Below are 27,114 nucleotides of genomic sequence, written 5' to 3' on the forward strand. Positions count from 1 at the left end.
TAATTTTCGCACAGCTGGTCGATCATTTCTGGAGTCACTGAACAGACTGAGCTCCAGCCGTTGAGCGTGCATGGGTTCAGCGCCATGGCCTCCTACTGTACCTCGGGGTTACTCCAAAGCAAAAATCAAAATCAAACAAACAAAAGTAGCCAAGAAAGAACTTCGTACAACACAAAACATACGAGAAATGTGGTTGAATTGCGAAAAATAAAATGTCCGACAATTACAATACCCCCTAATTAGAAACTTGAGCATAGTTGTATACGTCTGTTCATTTCGCGATATATTGAGCGCCTTTGCAAAGGGAGGGGCAGTATGAGAACGCTGACATGATGAGCGGCATCGGAGCCAGCTGTGGAAGAAGACGACGACGAACGCGCGCGAGCAGTGGCACGAGCGCGTTCGCGTGGTTACACTCAACCCAAGAACGGGCGCCTAAGAGGTGCGCTTTCAAATGATCTTGGAGGACCTGATGAGACAGATTGGAACAACATACTTAGAGGGCATGGATCATTATGAAAGCACCATATGTGAAGCTTGCGAGGGGAGCTGAGTGTCTGTGCGCTAAACCGTGCCTGGAATATCGAATGAACATGGTCAGTACAAAGAGGTGGTGAGAATTAAATGGCAAGAATTTAATTCAGCCTTTGCAATTTGAGCAACTTTTTACGTATCACAGACTCCGGGAGCTGATACAGTTGGCACGATGGAGAAGCCAGCAATGGAAATATATATCAAACAGCAAAGAATGAAATCAAAAGAGGAAAGCTTTGCAATAATTCAAAGGGCAGTGCACTAGCTGTTCGAACTTCGAAGCCAGGTGAGGATGTCCGAGAACTGCCGATGCCAATCGACTGTACATGTGTGGATGATAGCGCAGAGTGTCTCGATCATTATCCAGCAAGAGGTCAGTGAGGATTTATATATAGTAACCCTTCCCGAAGCCTTGGGTTTTAAGGATAATAGAGGAAAGGTTTAATGATAGCTAAGAATAGATTTTATGGCAATGGATTTCTACCAGGCTCGTAAAGAGCTTGGTGCGATCTTTCACTACTGCACTTTAAATGGGTGCTCATGAGATTACTCGTAAATGGACGTGTGAGTACTTGAAACTTTCAAATAATGAATCGAATACTGCCCTGCTTCATTCGATCTTGGAATCAATAGTCACTGTTCACAAATCCGAACATTTTTCAAGCAGTTTTCGAATATTTTAAGTCGCCAAATGATGCGACAAATATCATCCCCGTGTTCATATAATACAGACATCATGCAACAGGACAATTGTTACGTAGTGGAGCACCCGAAATTATGGCTGCGGCCATACATGGCTCAGCACAACTTGCATATATAAATCATTATATGTACGTACATGTCAATGTATTATATGTTTATACTATCAAATGTCAGCGATGTGCTTGATTTGCATATGAGAATAAGTCTTGCAAAATGAATGGCCGCTGTTGTGCCCGCAACACCACTCCCGATAACAATTTCTGGCTATGGCCCTGGGCTAAATTGCTATCATTTGTGGTCACCAAGGAGTCCTGAGTAAGCAAGTAAACTGGTTGTTTGCTCCTTCATAATGAACTTCCTTCAACTCTTCATAATGGACAGTGTAGTGCCAGAAACTTGCTATCGGAGGCCAAAACAGTGTTCATTGCAAAGACGATCTCGAGAAGAGCCTGCAGCCTGTCGCAATAAACGAGTGCTTAAAAAAGCCCAGGGGCATAGTACTTGGGGCGTTCCGAAAGTAAGTTTCATAATTTTTTTGAAGGAGAACATGGTATGTGCACACCAAGTGAAACAAACAATCGCTGTAAGAGTCCACACCCGTTGCTGGTTCAACGATGGAAGGAGCATCAGCGGAGCAGGAAGGACGCATGCCCACAGCGCCGAAGAGAGAGTAGCAGCAGACCGGTGTGCCCAAGGTTATTCGAGTACAAATCACGATGGCAGACAGACGTGTGCTGACAACGTGGTCGCCAATGGAAGTGTGTGTGTGTGCTGCTATCCGGTATGAATAGACACGTGGGACAAGTGTGTCTGTCATCCATGAAGGCCTACAGATTGTGTACGGTGAAGAGGTCATGTTTCGTCAAATGGTTGGCTGCTGGTGTTGCATGTTCAGTGAAGGAAGGCAGAGTGTGGAGGATGAAAGTTCAAGTGGGCATCCCTCCACATCCACGAATGCAAACAACATTACTAGAGTACAGGACAAGCCGCACTCTTGGGACGTCACTTCCAAAACAATGCTGAGGTGGAGAAAGCTGTGCGACAATTCCTTGCATCGCAAGGCACCGAGTTTTACTAGAGTGGTTTTTTCAAACTGATTGGATGCTACGACAAATGTCTGAATGTCGGTGGCAACTATGTGGGAAAATAGTGCAAGGTGTATAGTTCATGATGGCATGGCGTAATTTTTTTGGCAATAAAGCTTCCGTGAGAAAATAAATGACGAAACCTACTTTCGGAACGTCCCTCGTACATGATACTGAGAGAGCTAGTGAACTAGATGGGGGATGAAGGGGGCTCAAGTAGCTCACTACTACGCCATCAGTTGTATGCTGATTTATTTAAACACACATGATTTTATATGCCCTCTAGCTACCATCTGCGATAATTTCAATTTCGCTCATAGTTCCAGAGGTAATTGTGGAGAGCGGTGACCATGGCAGTGACCAAGGACTAGCCGGCCTTGGCCTAGCTCGATCGATATCGTGGGGCTACCATTTCATACGTACTCGTGCTACGGTCGGATCAGATTAAATGAGTAAGTGTAAGAACATATCGCGTTTGATTTTTTTCTTTACTTGATAGGTTACAGGCAGCGATGTGAGAACAAGCCGGCTAAGCCCCTCGTGCGTGGTATGCGTGAAAAACTTGTCGGTGTGGTTATTTCCCCACTGAATCGAATCGCATAGAGGCAAATTGCTTCTGAATCGCGAATACATTACCTAACTGGAACACTCGAGGCCTGCCGCACCACAGAAAACCTATTCCGTGATGGAAAAGTGAAGAGAACTCCTCAGCAAAAGGTGGATGGCCACCTTGTGCTAGGTGAAGAAGAGAGATGGGCGAGATTCCTTTTGCTGTCCTCTTACAAAAATTGGTACAGTGGGTGCAAGAAATTGCTTTGAGAAAGTGACATCGCATGCCAAGAAAATTGCGAAGGAGCTTGTTTTTACCATGACAGTTAGAAGTTGGTAAGATTTTTGCTTCTGCATGGTATCGAACAGAAATTATATAAAGTGAGATACATTAGAATAATGCGCAATCAAAATGTAGCATTCACTTTTCTGAAATTGTTATCAGTCAGCGCTGTTTATCCACCCCTAAACATTGGAGTGTTTGTTCAATGTGCAATGAAGACATTGGAATGGAGAATGTTAGTATTCTTTAAATTAAGCATCAGGTGCCATTTGTTTTTGCTTTTGTAATTTCCGGGACGCATGCATTTTTTTCCCCCCACTTCGTGTTGCCAGTGCGTTGCCATCATATGAGGACACTTGGGTAATCAGATTATAATTAGTGATAGCCAATGAATTCTTTTTTTCAGTATGTGGATAACCTTTTTTCTTAGAACCATAGATGCTGCAACAGATAGTTTTGTATTTGTTCAGCTTTCTTATTGTTTGTTTCATTGGTTGTTAAGACTCTATTCCCCCTACCCCCTCACTCACATACTATATATTTAGTTCCAAACCTTCCACTTTGTGTTGCCAGCACATAGTTAAAATACCGGAACACGTGGGTGCCCAGATAGCCAATTATTTTTCTTTTCTTTTTTTCTGCATGTGGATGCAAACCCTTCCTCCTAGAACCGAGGATGCTACACACCACCATACTGCAACAGTAAGTTTTGTATTCGTTGGATGTTTCAGCCACTTCCAACAACAGCTTGCAGCAGCAGCTAGGTTATCGTCCACTTTCATTCCCCATTTCCTTAATAATTCCCACATTTCAATTAAACAACACAGTTAATTTCCCTATTCTTTCCTTGCCTTCAGTACTAGTGCCTGTTGGCTAATTCATATTGGTAGTAAATAACATTTGTGTGAAATATGTGCAATGTACCATGTGCAATATATGTACTATTTAGCACCTTATTGGTACCATTTGTCATAACATGTAGCTTTTGATGTTCTCATCAAGTAGCAAATTCTTCTCAGAGCTTGGTGATATCATTACATAATAGTCACATTGTTGTAATTATTGGTATGACCTGCTACAGGATGGCACGATTTTTTTAAAACCTGTAGGATAAATGCAAGAAACAGTCTCGCATATTTGCTGGGATTATTTTCCCCCGTATTCAGAAATGCATCTTAACTTGAAGCCTATGCTTGACTTGCTCTAAATGACGCCAGTCGTGAACGCACCAAAAGTAATAAATACAATAAGTGTCTTGGGCATGTTCACACCAGGCACCATTTAGATCAATTCAAGCATGGGCTTCAAGATAAGATGTGCATTTCTCAATAAGGGAGTTAGAGCCTTTAGCAACCAAAGAGGGAACTTGCCAAGATGTCAAAATGAATGAGTGTACCTCTATTGCTGCCATTCAAAATGAGTAGCAGATGATGCCATTGAGCTGCACATGTCCTCTGCATTTACTAAAAAAAGAGAAAGAAACTGCCCTGAACATTTAAGTAAAGTGAATTCAAGTAGGTTACCTTGAATGCAGAGATGATGCCAACGTAAAGAGAAAAATAAAGTCACCCACCAAGCCTGCTAAAGAGCTGCTTTTTTGGGTAAAAGAACAATGCTTGAGCAATATAAGCAGCCTGCTGCTTTTATTAACAAAGCAAGTGAGCCTGGTCAGTCCTTTATGGCACACTTAAAAAAAGAAAAAAGAAAGAAAGCTTAGGATACCAGGCACACTGGGCCCAGAAAACAGGTCTAGGCAAAAGCACATTGCTATTTCCCCTCGCTTGGCTTATGCTCGTCTTCAGCATCCTTATCCTTATCAGCCGGCTTCGTGACTTGGTCACCATGGGTGATGTCTGCCAGAGCACTTTGGACAACATTGCTCTGAGTGTCTACACCAGGCAGGCTCGCAAGAATAGACAGCATAAAGGCTGGGTCCTGGAATATCTCGTCGTATTCATCATCACCAAGTAGATCCTGCACAGCAATCATTCAGGATTCACATGTTGAATGACATAGCTTGAGGCAGGGCAGGCTGACTCGACTTGGCTCACCTGTCCTAGAACCTGCAGGGCCTCGTCTCTATCGATGGAATCGTCATCAGCTTCAGCAGACAGCGTGTCTGGCAGATCAATTGGTGAGATAAGCTCAGGCACTAAAGGAATGTGAAACGAATCATGGTATAAGTATTCAAACAAGCTATTTCTGTCCCTTTTAATGTTTCGAACTGAGTAGGTTGCTGCTGGTTTACTGCCAGCATGTATCTTAAAGCAGAAGAGCTTTGTGACCTGTTCCAGTGGGCAAGAGGCCTTAGTTTGGTTGTTGGTTCTGGTGAAGATGACACTACTATAATCAAGCAGCTCAAGAACAGGTTCTTGATTTTGTAGCGAAAAATCTATTCCTAAAGCTGCTGTCTCTTACACCCCCCCCCCCCCCCCGCCCTTTTTTTCTTCTTTCTTACAGACCTTTTACAGAAACGAACTGCTGATAATAAAAATTGTGTTTCTGCAGTGCAGTGTTTGCCAGAATGAATGTGGAGTGCAGATTCTCAAGCTATAGGGCTCTTTATTAGAGCATCCAGAAATGTGCCATATTATTTCAAAATATTATTTCATTAAAAATAACTAATAATAAACACAACAACAAATGTAAAGTTTACTGGGAACTTGTGATGACCTATCAAATCACTTTATTATTCCAAAATATATGTGTGAAGCCCCCTTCTCGAGATTGAGTCAGGTCAAATTGGAAGAGATAAACAAGGGTCATGCTGAAACAGTGTTAGCACCCCCATTTCTGGCGTAAAAAGTTACCCTTTCCAATTGATTATATATTTGGGTCACTTATAAGTAACAAAGCATAATCCTGAGCCATTGACATGATTGTATACTCGGGGCCAACTTATCTTGGCAGCAAAGCGAAGGCTAGAGAAGGCACAGCTCGCACAATCGTGTTACTTCGCCAAGTAGTGCAGCAGCTAGCAACTGCTTTCGGGGCCAGTTTCGGTTTTCTTTACACGCTATGTACGCCCGTTGCCTGTCTCCACAACCTCCGATATAGCCCTGGATGTTTAATAAAATTTTACTAAATATTGATTTTGCCATTAAAAATGCCATATCTTGATAGCATATGTTTGTGAGAACTACATTCTCACCAGAGGTTTCTTTGTCAGATATGTCTACAAACGCGCCCCTCGGCTTGGTTTCATGTGAGCCTGCACCCTGTTTACTGTACAGAATAGGTGCTCAGAAAGTGTTGTGGGATCCGAGAAATAAAAAAATAATAAATGTAAGGAATTCTTTTTCAAAGAGCACAATAGGTATAGTATATCATGTATGGCTTCTCATAGCATTATTAACATAATGATAAATCAAGTTGAATTTACTTGAGCTAGGGAAATGTGAAAATTATTTATGAATTTAGGGAACTCTTTCTTGGTGCGTAAGGATAATCTGCGCTTCGGTCCCATAGCTTCCCCTGCACTGCCAAGAAAAGTTGTCTTCAAGTATAGTTGATGTTTCTCTTTGGTGTATAAAGTGTACTAGCGGGGGGGGGGGGGGGGGGGGGGGAGGCTGTGTCAGCTAAACACTTGAGGATCACTGCTATTGTTATTACAGAAAGAATTTATTTTCATTTTATACCCACATATGGTCAGAGTGCTGTTCTGAAATTGCACGCTTCCAAAGTTGTGAACTACACCATAAGTTATTGAAGCCTGGCATTATAGTATGAGCTGGATCCATATGAACTTCCATTTAATGGATAATTAAAAGTTATAACTAATGCATCGATGCATTAGTTCGATGCATTAATTTGTTTTACCATCCCACAGATCTGTGGGATGGTAAAACAAAAGGTACTTTCTAGAGAATCTAACACATCTCACACAATGTAGCCAAATAATATGCATAATCATTATTAGCATCAAGTACCTGATCACTGCAATTTGAGAGTAAAAAAAAAAAAAAAGTTACATAAGTCTGCATTCTGAGTAAAAGCCCATTTTCATGTGCCTTGACATTACACACAATCTATAAAAAACAAGCTTTTATTTAATTTCAGGCCAGATATAGTATCAAGCATGTCATTGCAAACTGTTTTCTGGTATTTATAATGGCTTTTTCTGTGGTTGTTAACATTACCAAATCCGACATTCTGCAGCTAAATTAGTGGAGTTTGGTTTACCTTAAACGTTGGATTTAAGTGACTGCATGAGCATTTGCAACCTCCTAGTTCAAGGCCTCTGATTATGGTTTTTGTGGTTTCAATTAATAAAATCATCATAATATTTAACAAGAAAGCTAGAGAGCATGTGAAGTGGCAAAACCTCAATTCTAGATTCCAGCTAGCTGACAAGGCTCAAATTGCCTTTACTTTATTAAAACTGGTTCTGTTGGCCTAAGAGAAAATAGCTACAAATTTCGTAGATCTAGAAGCACACAGTTTGGTATGACAATGAAATTTTCACAATGGGAAATCACCGGTAACTAGACAAGAGTTAAACATATATTATCAATGTGAAAAAAATGACTGAGGTGAACACCGACTGCAGAGGATTAAATACAAGGTATTGCTTACACAGGCTGTAAATGGCATGTTCACAGGAGTGTGTATGTGCATGATTATTTTCTTGTTCAAAGCAGATAATAGATAAATTTGCAGGTGTGTCTATTTTAATGTAAATTGTCACAAAGCATGCTCTAAGAAAGGAGGGAGGAGCATCTTGTGCCATTTTTTATTTCTTGGTTCACTAGCCAAGTTCAGGCTCCTCAACTTTAATTTAAAGCCTTTGTGTTCTTTGCACCCAAGATAGAAACAAGCTATTATTACTTTGGATAAACTGTATCACATTGTAAATTACTTCATGTGAGGTGAACATAAAAGAACTTGTTGGGCAAGTTGGTTGGCAAGATGGCAAGGTATTTATGTATATGTATGTTGCAGAAGATGCATATGTATGTGCGCATCTTCTGCAACAACATGTATCATTTATGTTAAAGGATTATATAATACATGAATTTTATGTAATTTTTTTATTCTTACATATTCAAATGGACATGATGTCACCTGGAAACAGTGCTGGCTATTCCTCACTATAGAAACAGCAAAAAAAAAAAAAAAAAAAAAAAAAAAACTACTAGTGGGACTAAATACTATGGGAGCATACAAGTAACAATTAATGAACTGCACACTGGTAATTACAAGAAAAGCAGCTAAACATTAGCTTATGTAACATTAGCTTATGTATGCTAATATTTACCATTTGTTTGCAGTTACTAAGTTTACATGCACCTGCAACCAAATATGTCATTTATATACACAAAAATTACTCTGCAGAAAAAATACATATTAACAGCTATTGTAAGAATATCTTAGACAGAGTGCTAACAATTGTTGTTTAAGCAAGTATATATTATGTACTATAGACCCACACTCTCTTGGGTGCCGCCATGTTTGCTTGCCTCAGTTATACCCCACTGCCTCTGTTTACAATGGCAGCGCGCAAGCTGCTGCTTCAGCATTTGTCGCTGACAGTGACTGCATGAGCAGCATTACTCAAAGGTTCGGAAGACATGTAAATGTTGCATATCCATCCTTCTGAGTTCATTACGCCTTGTCCGTATGCTACAATCACTGCTGTACGGTGTGCATACTAAAAGGTAGGGCTAAAAATTGTTTTCCAAGACACAGTGGTACGTACTTTCAGCCACTGTATTAAATTGGAATTACTGTCATTCTCTCATATTTTTTTCTTTATTTATTGCCAATGGCTTAGAGGTCACAGGTTGCCATGTTATTGGTTCAGTAACATTTTTTGGTGCAATGTCATTACTCTATTTTCTACATAATCACTCATGACTTTGTCAATTGCGCTAGTCTTGTTAATGCCGTGCTCCGAGTTAAAACATGCAAGTTTTGGAGTAGCTTACAAAAAAGATGTAATATTGTCCGTCCCTCGTTTACGTTGTGGCTCGTGACGAAACCTTCAGCTTTGAATATTCTTATATAACATATATGAGTCACTCATTGGTGAGCATACTACTAACGAGTATGCTCGTATCTAATACGTAATCTGTCATCCTCAGTGAGTTAAGTGGATGGGACTGGACGTTAGTGGAGACCATAAAAATAATATATTTAGAAGTGCAAGTAAATGTCTACTAAATTTGTGGTGTTATCTGGCCACCATATTTTTACAGGAGCTTTGACTTTGATAATCACGAAATTGTTCCACTACAGCAAACCTTCGTTTCAATTAGATGAGGTTTGACATTTTATTCTGGGGTTGTGGCTCAAAGAAACAAGCATGAAGAAAACCTGGGAGTACTGAAGCTACAGTAAAGCACAGTTAGCAGAATGCCATTATTGAGTGGCACATCTTATTTTTTCGATGCTTCTTCATTGTGAACACAAAACACTGCAAGCAGCTTTTATCCCAAAGATTTACTTGAAAATGCCGCAGTTGCCAATCCACTGACTAGGAAGCAGCCTTACTCAAGTGTGCACGTGCACAGCTTATTGAGCAGATTTTTAAACAAATGTGGGCTTTAGCCTCCTTAAGCTGCTCAGTAGGTTACGAGAGATGCGGTAGTGCAGTGGCTCTGGATCATTTCGAACATCTTGTGTAGCTTAACGTGCACCTAAATCTAAGCACAGCAATGGGTTGGTTTGGGCTCGTTGGTTTATTCTTTAAGTATAGAGAGGGCAGAGCGAAAAAAAAACCAACAAAGAAGGAATTGTGCCAGCCTGTTTACGTGTTCCTTCTTCCGTGTTTTTTCATGCTGCCCTCTCTATGAAGAATGAACCAACTAGCCCAAACCAAAGTATTATTGCAACATATTTCTAGTCCTCTGGGCTCTTTTCTGTGTAGCAGAAAGAAAAAAAGAAAAAAAAAACTGTGCCCGCCCTATTTACGTGTTCTTTCTTCGCCCATGTTTTTAAGCACTGCCCTCTCTATACTTAAATACAGTAACATTTTTACATTCCGTCCCCACTGGAACGTGCCTGATGCGACTGGGAATCGAACCACAGCAGAGACGACCCAACGGGTCTTGAAGCAACATATATCTCGGCTAGAGTTACAGTAACTCTAGGCTAGGCATGGCGCAAGTGCAATCTGTTTATATTGAATGAACTTGCTGGTGAAAAGGGTCTAGCAAGCTGACAGCTGAAATTCACTGAACTGCCAGCTATTTCAACATACTTTATTTTTATTCTCACAAAATTTGAAAAAGATTTTGTCTTACTAGCATTTTATTATTTTTTCTCCACTAAAATTTTACAAGAAGATTGCAGTTTTCAGTCCGTATCTTTCAACAATACCCTTGACATCGTAGACCTGTTGTGTCTGGACTTTTATTTGCTGACCAGCAGTGAAACCATTACACATCTCCGCAAGCTCACTTCTTATACGGCAAAGTTCACTTACAACCATAGTTTTTCACTTTATTTTTGAACAATGAAACAGCCAAGCTAACACGCCATGTGTTTTATTTAATGATGTACACCAAGAAGCTAGAGCTTGCTTCAAATATGTGTAAAAACAAAGCAGCAATGAATGCAAAATGTTTAAATGTTGTCAGAATAAAAATGGAGGTCACTGCACTTGCAGTTGTTTAAAGCGAGCAGCATGTAGGCAGTAGTAGCAATGAGCAAGTTCTAGAAACTTTGCAAACCTTTTATCCTGCATAATTTCAAAAGGTGGGGTTGGGGGAGAAAGCAAACCAGAGGGCACTCACAAGGCTGGTCGAGCTGCAGGGACATCAGCATATCATAATCAAACTGCTCATCCTCAGACGTGGTTCTGGGGTCTGCCAAGCCGGCTACTCCACCAAAAGCACCTGGCTCTGTTCCCATGAAGAGGATCTCCTCCAGAAGCTGCTGTTCTTCGGCTGACAAAACTGCTCACAGAATGGATGCATGCTAAGGGAACGCCTCTCTATGGATGATCACTGCACCTTTACTCGCAATAACCCCACAGAGAGGTGGAAGTTATTGGCATACTACACTGTCACACTGTTGCAAGGAATGCTGAGAAACAAGAGTGGAGCAATGACAAGGTGATAATCATTCTTACCTATAGACATCTAGCAGATTGCAATATCACTTTTACAAGCATTTACATGACCACAAATGAGTAATCTTAACCCCCTAATGCCTAAATTTATTTTTCCCTCAAAGAGAAACATTTGAATTACAATAAAAAGCACTTGAATGTGAGGTTAGAACATTCAAAATTAGTTTCAAACCATTTGCTACTATAGTGTGAAAAACTGAAATGGGTGGCCAGTGCAAAAGAATGCCTTTATAGCTCCAAATTTTGTTACTGCATCCTTTGACTTTTAACGTGACCCATATCTTGCATCTTATGGCAGATGGCATCCTGTAAAACAGGTGCCTTTGCAGAGTGGACTGCAATTTGTGCACCTGTATGGATGCAGCTGTGTGATTTTCTTGAGTGTTCAGCCTTTCTGTGCAGAGCTAGTTGTTTTCTAAGCGAGAGATGCTGAAAAGCTGTCATGTTTTTGATGAATGGATCCGCATGATGGAATCCAGCTTTCTGTCGCTTAAATTTTGATTTCGCAGCTCAGAACTGGCATGTCAGGGAATTTTGATAACCAACTAAAAGGTTAATTGGGAGACACGTATGCACCTCTTAAACCCATTTTTCTTTGTTAATAAAGCTACGGCTATATAAAACCAGACATAAAATTCAGAAAATATTAGAAGCTCTTTCTGAAATGGTTGCACTTTTTTATGCAGCTTCCTTGTGCACAATTTTTTATTTGCTAATATTATCAGTATATATGTTGCAGTTTTCAAAAAGTTCAACTAGTCCGAAAACTTGTACTTGAGACTTCCTCTGTGGGGGAGATGCATGCAAGCATACAGAAGACTGCACAAAATGTGGAAACCAACACATATTGTGATTGTGACGGGCAAGCCATTCTTTCTTGAACATTGTGTGGGTATGCACAGATGACATACTTAATTGCATCTTTTGCTGCTTTTAATTGATGAATTTACTTCTAATAACACGTTTTTTTTTTTTTTTTTTACCTTTCTGTGTTGTGATATGGACTGGCACTTCTATCTCAAATGGCTGGCACGCAAACAGTGCAAAATTTGCAGTCCCTCGAGCTCCTACAACCAAACATTTCTGTTCGTCCTGTGTTCCAGTACAAATTTGCCTTTATCTTTCTACATATGCAAGTATGTCTGATTGTAATGTTATAAGCAAGAAAATAGAAAGTATTCTTTTTTCAAAAAAGAATAGGTATCTCTGAACCTAATGTCTCCTTGAAAATAGCGCCAGGTACCTTCATATGTGTGTGCACACGGAAACCTCCATTTATGGGAACATTGTCCTGCACATGAACCTCACTACAGCAGATTGCTTTTTATTCACTCATGAGTTCACCACTCACGTAGTCATTGCTCTCAGCCTGAAGTCTGTTGTTCAAAGCATTGCAGATTACATCTTGCAGGAACCCAGGGAATCGCTTGCCTGAGCGATATTAACCATTGCTTCTACACCAGATAAGCAGAAGTGGGCATAAATTTGTGTAGTAGTGTTTCTGTGGCCGGTAGACATGCTCATTGATTAAAATGCACTTATACAAGGCAGGGTTTCTGCAAAGTGATTAAACCTGTCTCTTCTATTTGCAGGGATATCTCCTCCCAATTCCAGGTGTGTTTAATCGAAAGCGCTGCACAGGACAGCAACTTTCCTGAACTTCGCGGTAACTATGCTGTTGACAGGATAGCAACCAGTCAACCTGCTTTTACAAGGGAGACAGTTATATCATAACATGCAAATTTTGCTTAATTTTTTTCTTTTGAAGTATATTAAGTATCTCGATTGTGACAAGACATGCCTGCACTGCAACTCTCAGGGCACCATGTGTATATATGCAAAACCAAGGTAGGTATAACGTGAAACTAGTCCAATCTGTTTTTATTCCAAATCCGCCATTAGCCCTCCATGGTAGGTCAGAATGGTCCGGTCCAGCACATATGGGCGGGCGCCATGCCCATATGGGCAGAGCGCGAGCCATTTTCACCTATCATGGAGGGCTAATGGCGGATTTGGAATAAAAACAGATTGGAACAGTTCCACGTTATACCAACCCAACACTCCAGACTTGCTTATCTATTATATACATAGACAGCATAGATGACATTAATTCCAGCCAATTATCTGGAACAATGAGGTCTTGTAAAAAAAAAATGCACAAAGAAATTAAGAAACAAAAAAAGAGCTAGAAACAATTTCAGCAGCACCATATCAAATCTCTGTGCACTACATGTCCAACACCACCACCATGTGACATGCTGACAAATAAACTGCACGTACATTCACTTGCAGTGTCGTCAGAAGCTGCCAGAACAGCATCCCTCGGTGAATCAGCCATCGCCTGCCTGGCTTCATAATCCTGCCACTGACGCTGCTCTGCCATGGACACACGCAGTGCCTGAAAAGTAGAATGACTGAGGCCACTTTGCACAGCATGCATGTACCCACTACTCCTAAGGTCAGTAAGTTAACTAAAGGCATGCATCCAGCTGGGTGCTCTAATGAGGCCATGGCTTTTCACAAGCCAAGCAGGCCAGAGCACAAGTAGTTCTGAATGCACATTTACACAAAATTTCTTGCACAAGTGATTAAGGTAGAAAATATCAAGTTTCACTAAGCAAGTGCCATAAATTCTTGTGAGGACAAAAATGAATAGACTGCAGTCAGTTTTAACGGGTACACACATGCAGGCACATGCAGGCATGCAGATGCACAAGCACACAAGGATTTTTTTTTCACTTATAGGATGGGTGCAGAATGACAAGAGGCAAATAGCATACCCAGCCAGTTGCAGAATATAAGGAACACTTGCTTTTTATAAAAACATTAGTTTCTTGAAATGAGACAAGTACACCAAAGTTAGTGAAGTACTGAGATCTAAGTGAAGGCAGAACTTCTACTTATGAAAAATGTCATCATGTGTGTGACACAAATGCAGGCATCTTTAAAGATGTTCCACCTACCAGAAGGACAGCTGGGTCGTCGTCTTCAAACTCAAGGTCATAGTTAATTGCCCTCCTGCTGTTTTCACCTTGGACTACCGGAGTACTGGCAACCACTTTGCTCAGGATATTGCCTGCTGGCACAGTCACCATGTGCGAGCTGCAGGGAAGGCATGTGCGGGCAGCTAGGTAAGGCACCTCCCTCGACAACTTGAGGGCACATGCAGAAACCTAAATTAAAATTGTACATCACATTGCGTAGAAGCAAAATTAATTATGAACAGCACGACTGCCGTCTTACATTCATTGTGCCATTTGTCACACAAGTGCACAGAATGCCACACATTAGGTCATAACCATGAACAGTTTCTACAGAAGAGAGGCTAGTTTTGTACTGACTGATACAGTGCTACACCAGTGTTCACAAAACTATAATCTTAATGAATCATAAGCAGTTGTCATATATGGACTCACCAGCCTGAGAATATTTATACCGTGCAGTCCACTTACATATGGCAATATGTACCATTTCATCTGGACTGAGCAATCAGTCCAGATTGCAAAGAAACATGCAAAGGCATGTTTGTAAACACATATTTGTGTGTGAGTGAAACTATTTTTCACATTACCCTCACTCAGCACAAGGTCGTGAAAGTAAATATGTAGGATGGCTCAGTCCTATGGCCATTTGCACTGCAAAAATGTTCAGTGTAGTAGCAACTATGTAGTGGAAATTAGAGTATTATTATCTTTGTCCTGGCATGCAGTGGCATCACAAAGGGGGGGGGGGGGGGGGGTGCAGCTGGGCAGTGATGGAGGTAGGGGTGAAATGGCAAATAATTACTCGTCAAAAAGTGAAAACGTGCTGGGCAGCTTTCACTGAGGGAACAGTGCCACTATGCGCTGACTACAGAAAACAAGAAATAATGGAAATTTGTAGGAGGGTTCCTTTAGAAAAGCTTAATGACTTATGGTGCTTTAGAACGTAGAGTTAAAATGAAATATACATTAGCGACGTCGCCCTTTAGAGGTATATAAAATTTTTTGCAGATACACCAGCGTAGTGCTCATTAATTGTAACTGCTGTAGAAATACTTCCCCACCAGGGCCGAATGCACGAGCATCAGATAGTGCAAGATTAGCATAAATTTGTGCTTTAATTTTCTTATGAAAGCTCCTTTACAATACCACATATTCTACTGAGACTATTATTCTTCACCTAGTTGCCTACGACAACTATAACTGGATAATCAATATCTGGACAACTTTGACAGGTTGATGCAAGCTCAGTAGTATCAACATGTGCCCGGCTCAAAAGTAGCTGCTGCACTATTTTTCAATGATAATTTACTCCAAGCAACAAGATGATTCCTCAACCAATTTGTTCATGTTAGTTTTGCAGGCAAAAACACAAGCTTAAAGGAAACGGAAGCTTAAAGCGCAAAATATTTTGGGCTGTACTAGTAAATTACACTTCTACAATATGAAAATCCACTCTTACCATGAGAAGAGGCTTAGTTAAGCCAGAAAATTCGCAGAAACAAACCATGGATGGCAATTCCACCTTGAAATTCCAGCACTAGCTCGCCACAGCGTCAGGGACTTTGATGGGGTCTGCAGTTACTTTTTTATTATCGACTATGGACTACATTGTATTCTTACAGAGCCTAAGACTGAATTTTGCGAGTTTCAAGAGCTTTTGCTAAGCCACAATGACCCAGTTACAAAAAAAATAATTTCAAATTCGTGCCATCACTCTGACGTATAGCCATAGGGCTTCTTGCCTGAAATTAGAAAAATGGAACTTTGACCTTAATTTGATTAAATTTGAATTAAATTTGTCTTTAAGTTAATAAAAATGTAATTTTAAAAATGATACCTTATCACTCTAAACTAATTCAATGTTTCTCTTTAAAGCCCTTTTAATGCCTACCAAGGAAGGTGATCGATAGGTTGGTAAGTTCTTTTATATTGTTATAGATATAGATAAATAATTTTTTTTTCTGAGTTACGTTTATTTTTTGCTGTCTATCAGCCATCTGTACTCACTAAATCAGGGGAAAAGACTACATGGTCACTTAGGGGAGTTTGAACCATGAACCCTATTCACATGTATCATTATAACGTGCAGTTTCACTTTAATGATCGAGGTTCTACAGTGTTACATTTTGCAAATCCATTGTCAGGCATAGCTGTGTCATCTGTGATACTGCCTACCTTCTACAGACTATGACAGACAAACATCACACTATGCAGCTTTTACAGTAAGCACCAGTCGCACTCAAAAGGAATGGGCTGCAGCTAGCTTTAACACTTTGGTTTTGTTGGAATGCATATACTGGGTGTCCCACGTAATTTGTGCCAGAATTTTATTATATGCAAGTGCCTTGTAGCTGGACAGGCCCAAAGTAATGCTGTGTGCTGTTGTTTGGAGCAAGTCAGACAGTTTTTTTGTATTTCGCCCAATTACATAATTAGCTTGTGGCACGCATCTTTCTCTTCTTATGGCGTGGCTCTGGTCAACCATGTGAGCTGGTGTGAAGATAGGCAAGAATTCTAGAGGAGGAAGAGATGATAGGTGGATCTGCAGTTGGGTCTCTCGCAACTGCTGAAATAAAGTCGCAAATTTTTAACTGTGCTTAGTAGCCCACAGTTACTGGTCATCGGGCATCGAACAAGACGTGCAATGGATCAACAGGGGACCACAGATGCCAGCAACTATGCCCGTATACCACCTCTGAAACCGATTCTGGACCTTCCGCGAGTGTGATAGGAGCTACAGCTAACATCACCCTACCGCAGTGTGGATCACCAATCCAGCATTATGGTTCGCTCAAGCCAAGAACAAGTTCTGCATGAGTCGCATCACCTCAGAAGTTCACAAGTACGAGCTGCTCTTTGAAGCACTGCCACCACAGGCAAAATGGCCAAGGTACGTGACATCCTCTTACTGCCGCTAGGCGAAACACCGTACACGACAGTCAAAGGGGCTCTTCTTCGCCGCCTTGTTGCGCATGCACATCGCCGCATCCAGCAGCTCCTGAATACCGAGAAGCTCGGTGACAGATGTCCAACCCAGTTTCTGCGTCACCTTCAGCCTCTGCTCGGCGACACGGCAGATTCCCTCGACACGGCCATACTACACGAGTTGTTCCTGCAGCGTCTTCCGACCAACGTACGATTGACTCTCATCTCAGCTCATTAAAGTTAAATGTCGGAACTTGTCAATCTGGCCGACGACATGATGGACATTGCACCGGCCACCATCAATGCTGTCTGTGGATCTCCGGTGTCCGAGGTTGATTCCCCTCCAGGAAACAGCAGAAAATCTCGTGTCTCACGTCGCCGAATTGTGCCAAGAACTTCGAGACACTCGCATCTCTAACCACCGATTCTGTCCACCTCATTAGCCTTCCACACGTAGATGGTTTCCGCAAGCTTCAGGCAGTTTTTCACCGCAGAACTTGTGCTACTACCACCACCGTTTTGGTGCTGCTGCTCGTCCATGTACGTCCCCCTGTTCATGGCACACAGGAAACACTGCGGCCGGTCGTAAGTAACAGCGACGGGCGACCGCGGCCATTCTGTAAGCAACCTTTTCTACATCACTGACCGTATCACGGTTTGTGCTTGCTTGTTGACATCGGTGCAGAAGAAAGCCTTATTCCTGCATCTCAAACTGATTGGTGTTCTGTTAGCTGCTATGGCTCTAAACCCTACTTATTGTCAAACCATCTGCCTCTGCATATACGGCTCTTCTCACTGAGTTCCCGGAAGTCACTACACGGGCCCCGATGGACAAGCCTTCTAAACACCGTGACGCATTGTATTGTCCGGCCTGCCTATGCACTGCCGCCCATGCAGACTCGGTCCTAACAAGCTTCATGCTGCTTGTAAGTTCGAGCGTATGTTGCAGGTAAAAATCATCCGTCCATCATGAAGCTCATGGTCGTCGATGCTCCACATGGTGCCTAAAATAAAGCACAATCAGCGGCCCTGTGGTGACTACCGCGTGCTGAATGCTGTCACTGTCTCTGACCACTACCCTCTACCCAACATTCAGGAATGCACTGCCTTTTTAGCTGGCTCTCACAATATATTCGAAGATAGACCTCGTGAAGGCTTATCACCAGATCCCTGATGAATCATCTAGTGGTGGGAATGCTGCTGAATTGCTCCAATCTGTTACATTCTGTTAAAGCTGCTACATCCATGCTACAAACAATAAAAACTGCTCCAAGACTAGCCATGTCATTCAATATCGGAGGCCACTGCAAAAAGGAGTTGTGGTCAATGCAAAGAGTTCCCTCTTGTCTCCTGCCATTCAATGAGTTAAAGGGTCACTGAGCTAATCCAATCCAGTGCATGTTCACGGTCTGCCATAAAGAAACTTTATGCACCATATTCGTGGGTTTTGCATAGTTCAGAAGGAAGCTTTATCAAGCCTAGTAGTGCGAGCACTGCCCATTCCGCGTTGTTGGTGTGTCTCGCATTTGCACTTTGTACCGCTGGCATGGCCTTGGTGGGAGAGAGGTTCCTCAACAGACAGTACGGGCTTTATGCGTTCAGCATGGTGGCTGTGTCATGGCACTCAGCAAACTGAAACTTATCCCATTTCATGTTATTAGCTGCTTTGCTGTGCCGTGTTTATCTGTGTGCGCTCGTAATGCAATGGAGTTCTAGCTCTGCCATTTTGCTAGCAAGACGACTTTAGGCCTAAAATAAAATTGCTCGAATGGCCATCCTGCATACCACGTGACTGTATTGCTGTTTTTTTTTTTCTTTTGTGCCTTTGGGTGGCTAGCTTTAATGCTAAGGATGCGCAGTATTTTCTTTTTTGAGCATGCAGGTTGACTCAATGTAGTCATGTGATGGTTGTAATTTGCTTGTGAGTGGTCGTGTGCGTGGATTATATTCACCATGATGTGCGCCATTACTTTGGAACCATTTTTGACATGCAGGAGTAGTGTCCGGCCCACAATCATTCAGAATCATCATTGTTGACTGCTACAAATTGTCATTTTTGTGGCTACAAAAAACGCTCTTGGCCATTCCCATCACTGAACCATCTGATGTGCCCAAAACTGCTATCACTACCTCATGTGGTCTCTTCCGAGTTTTTGCGTATGCCTTTTGGTTCGAGTAATGCAGCCCAAATATACGACGTTAGCTAGGATAGATAGTTGGGTGTGTTAGTTAAGCATGATCTGAAGTGAAGGCACGAAGACAATGACGGACGAAGAGAGAACACACACACAGGGCACCACTTCCAACAATGTTTACCGTACTTTCCGGTGTATAAGACGCATTTTTTTTTTCTGAATTTTTCGTCGGTGCGTCTTATAGAATGGTGCGACTTATGTACGTTTTTTTTTTTCCCGGAAGAACTGCCGTCAAAATCGGATTCAATGTTATGGCCACGCGAAGTGCACTGGTTGACGTAATTGCTACATGTTCTGTGCGTGCTATCGAGGTGCTGGGTTCTCCTTGTGATCCGAGTTCCTGAGCGCCGTGCGAGAAGGACGCAGCAGCAACGCAAGCGGCGGCAGGCCAACCGCAAGTCGGCCAACCACGAATTCGTCGCATCTGCAGATCGCTGTCAAGATACGGCGCGCGCCACAGCGCAAACTTCGCAGTTGCTACCAGATTACAACCCCCCCCCCGTCTCCATCCCACGCTACCTTCCCGCTTTCCTCCCTTGTGCGCGATTCGGCTCACCGTCAGATGCCTCCACTCGATCATACAGTGTATGGTGCGCGGGGACGATGTTATCGCCCTTGGACTTTAGATGGAACATCGCGGCAACCACGACAGCAGAAATGCGCCTGGAGCGGAAATATATGGCACCCATACGCTTGCGCGTGACTCGCATTCACAGAAAGAAATGGCACGATTTTTTTTTTATCGCTTACCGAACGAAGAGGTGCGTTTTATACACCGGTGCGACTTATATACGTCTTTTTCTGGGTTTGAGGGGGGTGCATCTTATACAAAGGTGCGACTTATAGACCGGAAACTACGGTAATCAGAAAAAATGCCAGTATTTTACACAGGGAGTGCAATCACAGTTTCTCAGTGCGCATTCGCGTTCACGTAAAGCAGATCTTTGTGCGATACTGATATAGATGCAACACTTATGCACTTATCACCTGCCTCAATGATCCTTTTGGCCTTAATTATTATTCGAACCCATTTGTCACGGCTTCTGGCAAACACAGCGCAGGCGTAGAAGTCTGGCTTACATTTGCAATCTCTACAATGAATTGCCAGGTGGCCCTCCCTTCCAATGTTAACTTTGTTATTATGTTTCCTCAGCCTGTCATTCAGTCATTGCTCAGTTTGGCCCACGTACTTTCTACCACGATCTAAAGGAATCTCATAAAACGACTCCTGCCTGACAATCTACGTATTTGTTATCATGTTTTGTGACACAGGCCGGTGCCTTGCAGAAAAAAGGGTTGGTCATTCTACAAAGCTTAGAAAGCTTGCACGGGGCAGCTTAATCCAGTCAAAAAATGCAACTGACTCCAATTGGCTTTTCCAATAGGAATCAATTGGAACCAATAGAAAATCTTTACTTCCAACTGGTTAGAATTGGGTCAGAGGAGAAACCAATTGGAGTTGCCATTTGGAATGAACTGGACCCAACTGGAACCAATTGGAAAATCCCTAGTCCTAACTGGTTACGACTGAGTCAAAGTGAAACCAACTGAGTCAATTGGACTTTCCAATTGGAATCAACTAGGCCCATTTGGGACCAATTGGGAAAGCATTACCTCCAATTGGTTACGATTGAGTCAGGGATGCAGCCAATTGAGTCCAATTGGACTTGCCAGTTTGAATGAGCTAGGCCCACCTTACATTCCCAACTGAATCTAACCGGACTACCAATAGGAATAAACTAGAACCTAACCAACTGGGAAATCATACTTCCAGTTTATGAACCCATTTAAAGAAACTGGAATAAGTTATAGCTATATATGCATGCTACTAGTACTAAGGCTATCTAGCAAACCTGTTTCTGACAACTGGAATCCTATTTAGGTTTGCCTTAATTGTGGGGTATATATGTGTATTGGTATTGCCCATTGGTGCAATTGGTCATTCCAACAAAAACCAATTGGTCATGTTCCAGGGTCCAATTGGTCCAAGCAAATTACAACCATCACATGGCTACACTGAGTCAACCTGCATGCTCAAAAAAGAAAATACTGCACATCCTTAGCATTAAAGCTAGCTACCCATGTACTAATTTACGAATGGAAATTTTCCAATTGGTACCAAATGGAAATTTCCCAATTGGAGTCTATTGTTCTTTCTGACAGGGTTGCATGGGGCACACACCGGGTGCCACTTCTAACCATGTTTAATGAGAAAAAAAATCCGCTATTTTATACAGGGAGCGATATCACAGTTCGAATCAACATGGCTTTAGAAAGGAATACTGCACAGCTACTGCAGTAAATTTTGTGACAGAAACAGTAAACCGTGCTTTAAACAATAACCAAATCATCATAGGTATCTTCCTAGATATAAAAAAGGCTTTTGATTCAGTGAACCCCAATATTTTGTTGTACAAGCTCGAACGGTATGGATTTAGAGGGATAGCTTCAAAATTTTTCGCAGCTATTTGACTCAGCGGACTCAGTTCATACAAATACTTGCCAACAAATCAGACAGTAAACTAGTTGAAACGGGAGTACCACAAGGTTCAGTACTTGGACCGATCTTATTTTCCCTCTTCATCAATGATTATCCTCTCTCCTTGACCCACACGCAAGCAGCTCTGTATGCAGATGACACTGCCTTACTTATAGCACACCGCTCTCTTCAGGAAGCAGAATTACTAGCTAATAATGACCTTGAAGTAACTTCTCAATGGTTTAAACGAAACGAATTACTGCTAAATACAAAGAAAACTAAGTATGTTATTTTCACCTCTAACCGAAAAGTGGTACCTGAAACATGTGGGCTGTACATTGGAGGAAATGCTATTGAGAAGCTAAACGCACATACTTACCTTGGCGTGACTCTCGACTCATCATTTCATTGGGTAACTCATATTGATCATCTATGCAAGAAACTAAGCTTTGGATGCGTCATATGTTATTTAAGGCTCGTAAATATTTCAATTTACAGACACTCCGTATATTATATTTTAACGTATTTAACTCTCACCTAACATACTGCATAGAATCATGGGGTTACATGTATGCTTCATATTGTTCGGTGGTTATCATCCTGCAAAAAAGAGCTGTACGAACCATTGCATCAACGCCCAAGAACGCACCATCAACAGAACTTTTCAGAAACGTCAACATAATACCATTTAATGTCGTTAGGCAATATCAAAGTGCTACATTATTACACAAGATAATTTGCAAGAACGTACCCTATCATTCATCAGTTTTATTAAAACTCAGGTATAACACTCGACAGGTGGAACAAAAAAATAATGCCAGTAGTCCACAATGTTTACGGCCATCGAACAATATCCTTTGTTGGCGCAAAAATTTGGAACAATATACCTAGCTTGATAAAATGTCTGCCAAATATTGTGCCGTTGCTCAAGAGAGACTTTCTTTTGGGGAGCTACCAGTCACCATATTATTATTGTACTCGCAGACTACTGCTGATATTGTATACATGCCACATTGATGCTGTAATTTTCACGTTAACATTGTACTGGCTAATTGATGCTGTACATATACAACCTTTTGTAATGGATTCTAACTAGCCATATCGGCTATGGATCCAGATGCTGTCAAAATCATTTTTGTATATCATTTTAGTGCAATAAAACATTCTTCTTCTTCTTAAAACACAACATTTACATTAGCTCGCTTGGCAATCTTTTTCAAATTATGTGACATGCGGTGTATGTAAGGTATGACAGCCACATTTTCTTTTTCGCGAGGTGGCTCCTGGTCTAGTTGGCTAGTTCGCGACTTCTTCAGGATTGTTTCCGCTACGGAAACTAGAACATGCTGCGGGTAGCCTGCCTCTTCCAGTCGGGCAATCTGGTTAAGAAAACTCACTGCAGCTCGATGTGGACAGAACTTCTTAAAAACATTCAGCAGGCACATGTGGTTGTTAGTCAAACATTGACAACCTTCAGGCAAATTTTATCTCCCATAGAATTGACCCGCGAACTTTCGGTAGATTCCTCCATCAGGTTTTTAGATCTTAGATTGTTTTTATTAAGCAACCACGTCTGTTGACATTATTAACCTCGGGCTAGTAAACCTCTTGCTACCTTTTAGTTCCTCTCACTCAAAGCTAGTTAAATGCAGCATTTCTAACATGTGCCTGCTGAATGTTTTTAAGAAGTCCTGTCCACATTGAGCTGCGGCGAGTTTTCTTAACCAGATTGACCGACTGGAAGAGGCAGGCTACCCGCAGCATGTTCTAGTTCCCGTAGCGGAAACAATCCTGAAAAAGTCGCAAACTAGCCAACTAGACCAGGAGCCACCTCACAAAAAAGAAAAGGTGGCTGTCATACCTTACATACACCGCATGTCACATAATTTTAAAAAGATTGCCAAGCGAGCTAACGTAAATGTTGTGTTTTCAGCTCCGTGCAAGCTTTCTAAGCTCTGTAGAATGACCAACCCTTTTTCCGCAAGGCACCGGCCTGTGTCACAAAACATGATAACAAATACGTAGATTGTCAGGCAGGAGTCGTTCTTTTAGATTTTCCTTTAAATTTTGGTAGAAAGTATGTGGGCCAAACTGAGCAATGCCTGAATGACAGGCTGGGGCAACATAATAACAAAGTTATCATTGGAAGGGAGGGCCACCTGGCAATTCATTGTAGAGATTGCAAATGTAAGCCAGACTTCTACGCCTGCGCTGTGGTTACCAGAAGCCGTGCCAAATGGGTTCTATTAATAATTGATGCCAAAAGGTTCACTGAGGCAGGTGATAAGTGCGTAAGTGTTGTATCTATATCATTATTGTGCAAAGAACTGCTTTATGAACACGAATGCGCACTGAGAAACTGTGATAGCGCTCCCTGTATAAAATAGTGGCGTTTTTTCTGATTAAACATTGTTGGAAGTGGCACCCTGTTCTTCGTCTGTCGTCGTCTTTGCACCTTCACTTCTGAGCAGCCCAAGCATTCCAGCCTTTTATAGATGAAGTCCCCAGAGGTTTATCGTTTTGCTTTTTCTACATTGATGATCTCTTTGTTGCTAGTAAGGGTTCCAAGACACACAAAGCACACCTCCGTCAACTCTTAGCTCGTCTGTGTGGTTTTATCTCATCATCAATGCTCAAAAATGTCTGTTTCGGGTTTTGAAGAGCGATTTTCTAGGACATTGCATCACCAAGTAAGGCATCACTTCGCTGCCTGACAATGCACAGGCCATCATTGACTTTCCACATCCGACTTCCATACGCAGCCTGCGTCATTTTTTCGGCCTTGTCAATTTTTACCGTCGCTTCATCCCTACATGCTCAACACTAATACAGCCTCTTTAAGCACTCCTTTCCAGTTCGAAAGGCGAGTCCACCACTCTGCCTAGGGACTCGGTCGTCGACCAGGCCTTTTCAGCCGTTAAGACCAAACCCGGCCAAGCCACATTCCTGCACCACCCTTCACTGACTGCACCCACTAGCCTTATGGTGGACGCTTCTTCAGTAGCCATGGGAGCCGCTTTTCATCAGTGGCTTAATGGTGCATGGATCCCCATCTTCTTTTCCCGGAAGTTGCATAACACTGAGCACCAATGTAGCACTTTTGGATGGGAACTGCTTGCCACCTACCTTGCAGTGAAACACTTCAGCTACTTCCTTGAAGGTCAAGAATTTGTCATCTTTACCGACCACAAGCCTCTCGCTTCTGCCATACGTTCCTTCACCGCCAAACACTTTCCTCAAGAGCTCCATCATCTTGCTTTCCTCGCTGAATTCACGACTGACACGCTATGTCAAAGGCAGCCTCAACAGTGCAGCTGACGTTCTGAGCCACATCGACATCAACGCCACGATAGGTCTTGCTGACCTCTCCTTGACCTCGCTCACGGCGACAAAAGTATCCGACCCCGAGCTTCCACAGCTCCGGTCTTCTACATCACTCCGCCTGTTGCAGGTCCCCTTCCGTGACCATGGCATCATGCTCTGGTGTAATTTTTCGGCTAGCCGTACTCGCATATATGTCCCTTCTCTCCCTCATAGTGCCATTTTTTATTTGATGTACTCGCTCTGCCATCCAGGCGTATGTGCCACACAAGGTGTTATCACCAAGCGTTGCGTCTGGCCTCGTGTTCGCGCCGACGTGCATGACTGGGTTCATGCTCGCACAGCTGCCAGCATTTTAAGGGGTGCAATGACACGCCGAGCATCTGTGAGGACAATTTCTACTCCCCCATGCATGCTTTGGCACCAGTCATCCAGATATAGTCAGATCTTTGCCACCATCCCGTGGTTATATGTCTTTGCTTACGTGTATTGATCGGTACACCCGGTGGCCTGAAGTGGCTCCCATGCCTGACATCACGGCGGACACATTTGCCCATACTTCCCTGTCTATTTGGATTAGCCGTTTTGGTGTGCCGTCAATGGTAACTACTGACTGTGGGAGACAGTTCGAGTCTGCCCTTTTCACATCCCTAACATCTCTTCTGAGCTGTGCGCGCACTCGCACAACTGCTTAACACCCGGCACCCAACGGCATCGTCGAGAGGCTACACCGGCAGTTGTAAGCAGCACTTGCTGCTGAGCCTCGCGCTGACTATTGGGTTTCACACCTGCCAATCGTGCTGCTTGGCCAGAGCTCTCCTGCTCATAAGCCGAGATGGTTTATGGCTGCACCCTAATTCATAATGACAAATTTCAGAAACACACAATAGCCACTGTTACTGAACTGCTCAATTTGTAGTGCTTTTATTGTGCCACGTACTTCGTAACTTATATAATGTAGTGCTTGTTGCCGACTCACAATAAGGACGTTAGAGTCGATCTCGAATATATCAAACCAGGATGTATCGAACACTTCTAAAATTCCCCTGGAAATCTCACGCAAAAGTATAGCACGTATACTACGCATATATCGAACTCCCATTCGCCACCACATTCGATATATCGTACGCTGTGGCCCTGCAAGTGCACTTCTCCTACCGAACGAGATCGCAATGATTTCTCGTGTCATCGGAAATATTCATGCCGATGAAATGGCACTGTTGTGGCAGATGATGTTTGCTGTGAAACAAAGCAATCAATCTGAAGGGCACTATACATATGCCATGAAGGAAAAATGGGCAAAGTTCGTGTCTCAAGATATGGATGGCTCGTGCAGCAAGGGTTTCATTTGCGCTCCATTATGGCAGATTTCCTCTACACAGTCCTGTAATACGGTACGTGAAGCATACAAATAACGGAAAGAATTACCTGTCGTGCAGTGAAGCATACTACCTGCAGCCTATCATTATCGCAAAGTGTATTGCCACCAAGGTTGCCAGATTTGGCAACTTCTCGCCAAACTGGCTACTTTTAGAGGCTCCTGGCGATCAAAAATCTTGGTTGGCGAATTGGCTATTTTCTGGCTACTTTTGGCGGTGGTAATTAGTGTAGGTAGTGTTCAAATTGCACTCCCTGCAACGGCTCTCGAAGAACAGCCCCAAAAGCTGGATCTCGAAGGCCATGGTTTCCTGTTTGGCAAGCGGCGGAAGCAAATCCAGGAGTTGAAAACAAATTGTAGCCGCCCACTGGCCTCTTCCATAGTTTCATATTCTTCGACTTGTAGTCCCGGGCTGTCAAGAACTGCCCGATATGTTTCATATGCAACGCTCATTGGCTGAAATCAACGCCTCTGGCAGTCCGGGACTGTCAGGGACGAATAATTGAAGAGGCCCATTGAGTTTCTCTAAAGGTGGCGTACAGCAGCTCCATCTGAGTTGCAGGAATTTATTAATCTTAAAGGTTATGCTTTTTCGTACTGCGTTG

The 27,114-nt window shown here is 42.5% G+C and overlaps 1 protein-coding gene and 1 long non-coding RNA gene across 3 annotated transcripts in view; one reads left to right on the forward strand and one right to left on the reverse strand.

Moving 5' to 3' along the window:
* Positions 1–4,781: 4,781 nt before the first annotated feature.
* LOC119457994 (26S proteasome non-ATPase regulatory subunit 4) overlaps positions 4,782–27,114 on the reverse strand; it is a 30,804-nt gene continuing 8,471 nt past the window's right edge. For both annotated transcript variants that reach the window (XM_049665451.1, XM_037719785.2), the window contains exons 7-11: positions 14,191–14,329; positions 13,508–13,625; positions 10,890–11,051; positions 5,205–5,305; positions 4,782–5,127 (exon numbers count right to left, since the gene is read on the reverse strand). In XM_049665451.1, coding sequence (XP_049521408.1) covers positions 4,921–5,127; positions 5,205–5,305; positions 10,890–11,051; positions 13,508–13,625; positions 14,191–14,329 — 727 coding nt within the window. In that variant the 3' untranslated portion in view covers positions 4,782–4,920. The remainder of the gene's footprint in view (positions 5,128–5,204; positions 5,306–10,889; positions 11,052–13,507; positions 13,626–14,190; positions 14,330–27,114) is intronic.
* LOC125944681 (uncharacterized) lies at positions 11,045–14,275 on the forward strand. The gene is made up of 4 exons (XR_007466360.1): positions 11,045–11,210; positions 12,820–12,893; positions 13,520–13,685; positions 14,166–14,275. It is a non-coding gene; the product is annotated as an uncharacterized LOC125944681 (long non-coding RNA).

Source organism: Dermacentor silvarum, chromosome 1, assembly GCF_013339745.2.
Source record: "Dermacentor silvarum isolate Dsil-2018 chromosome 1, BIME_Dsil_1.4, whole genome shotgun sequence".
Taxonomy (NCBI): Eukaryota; Metazoa; Arthropoda; class Arachnida; order Ixodida; family Ixodidae; genus Dermacentor; species Dermacentor silvarum.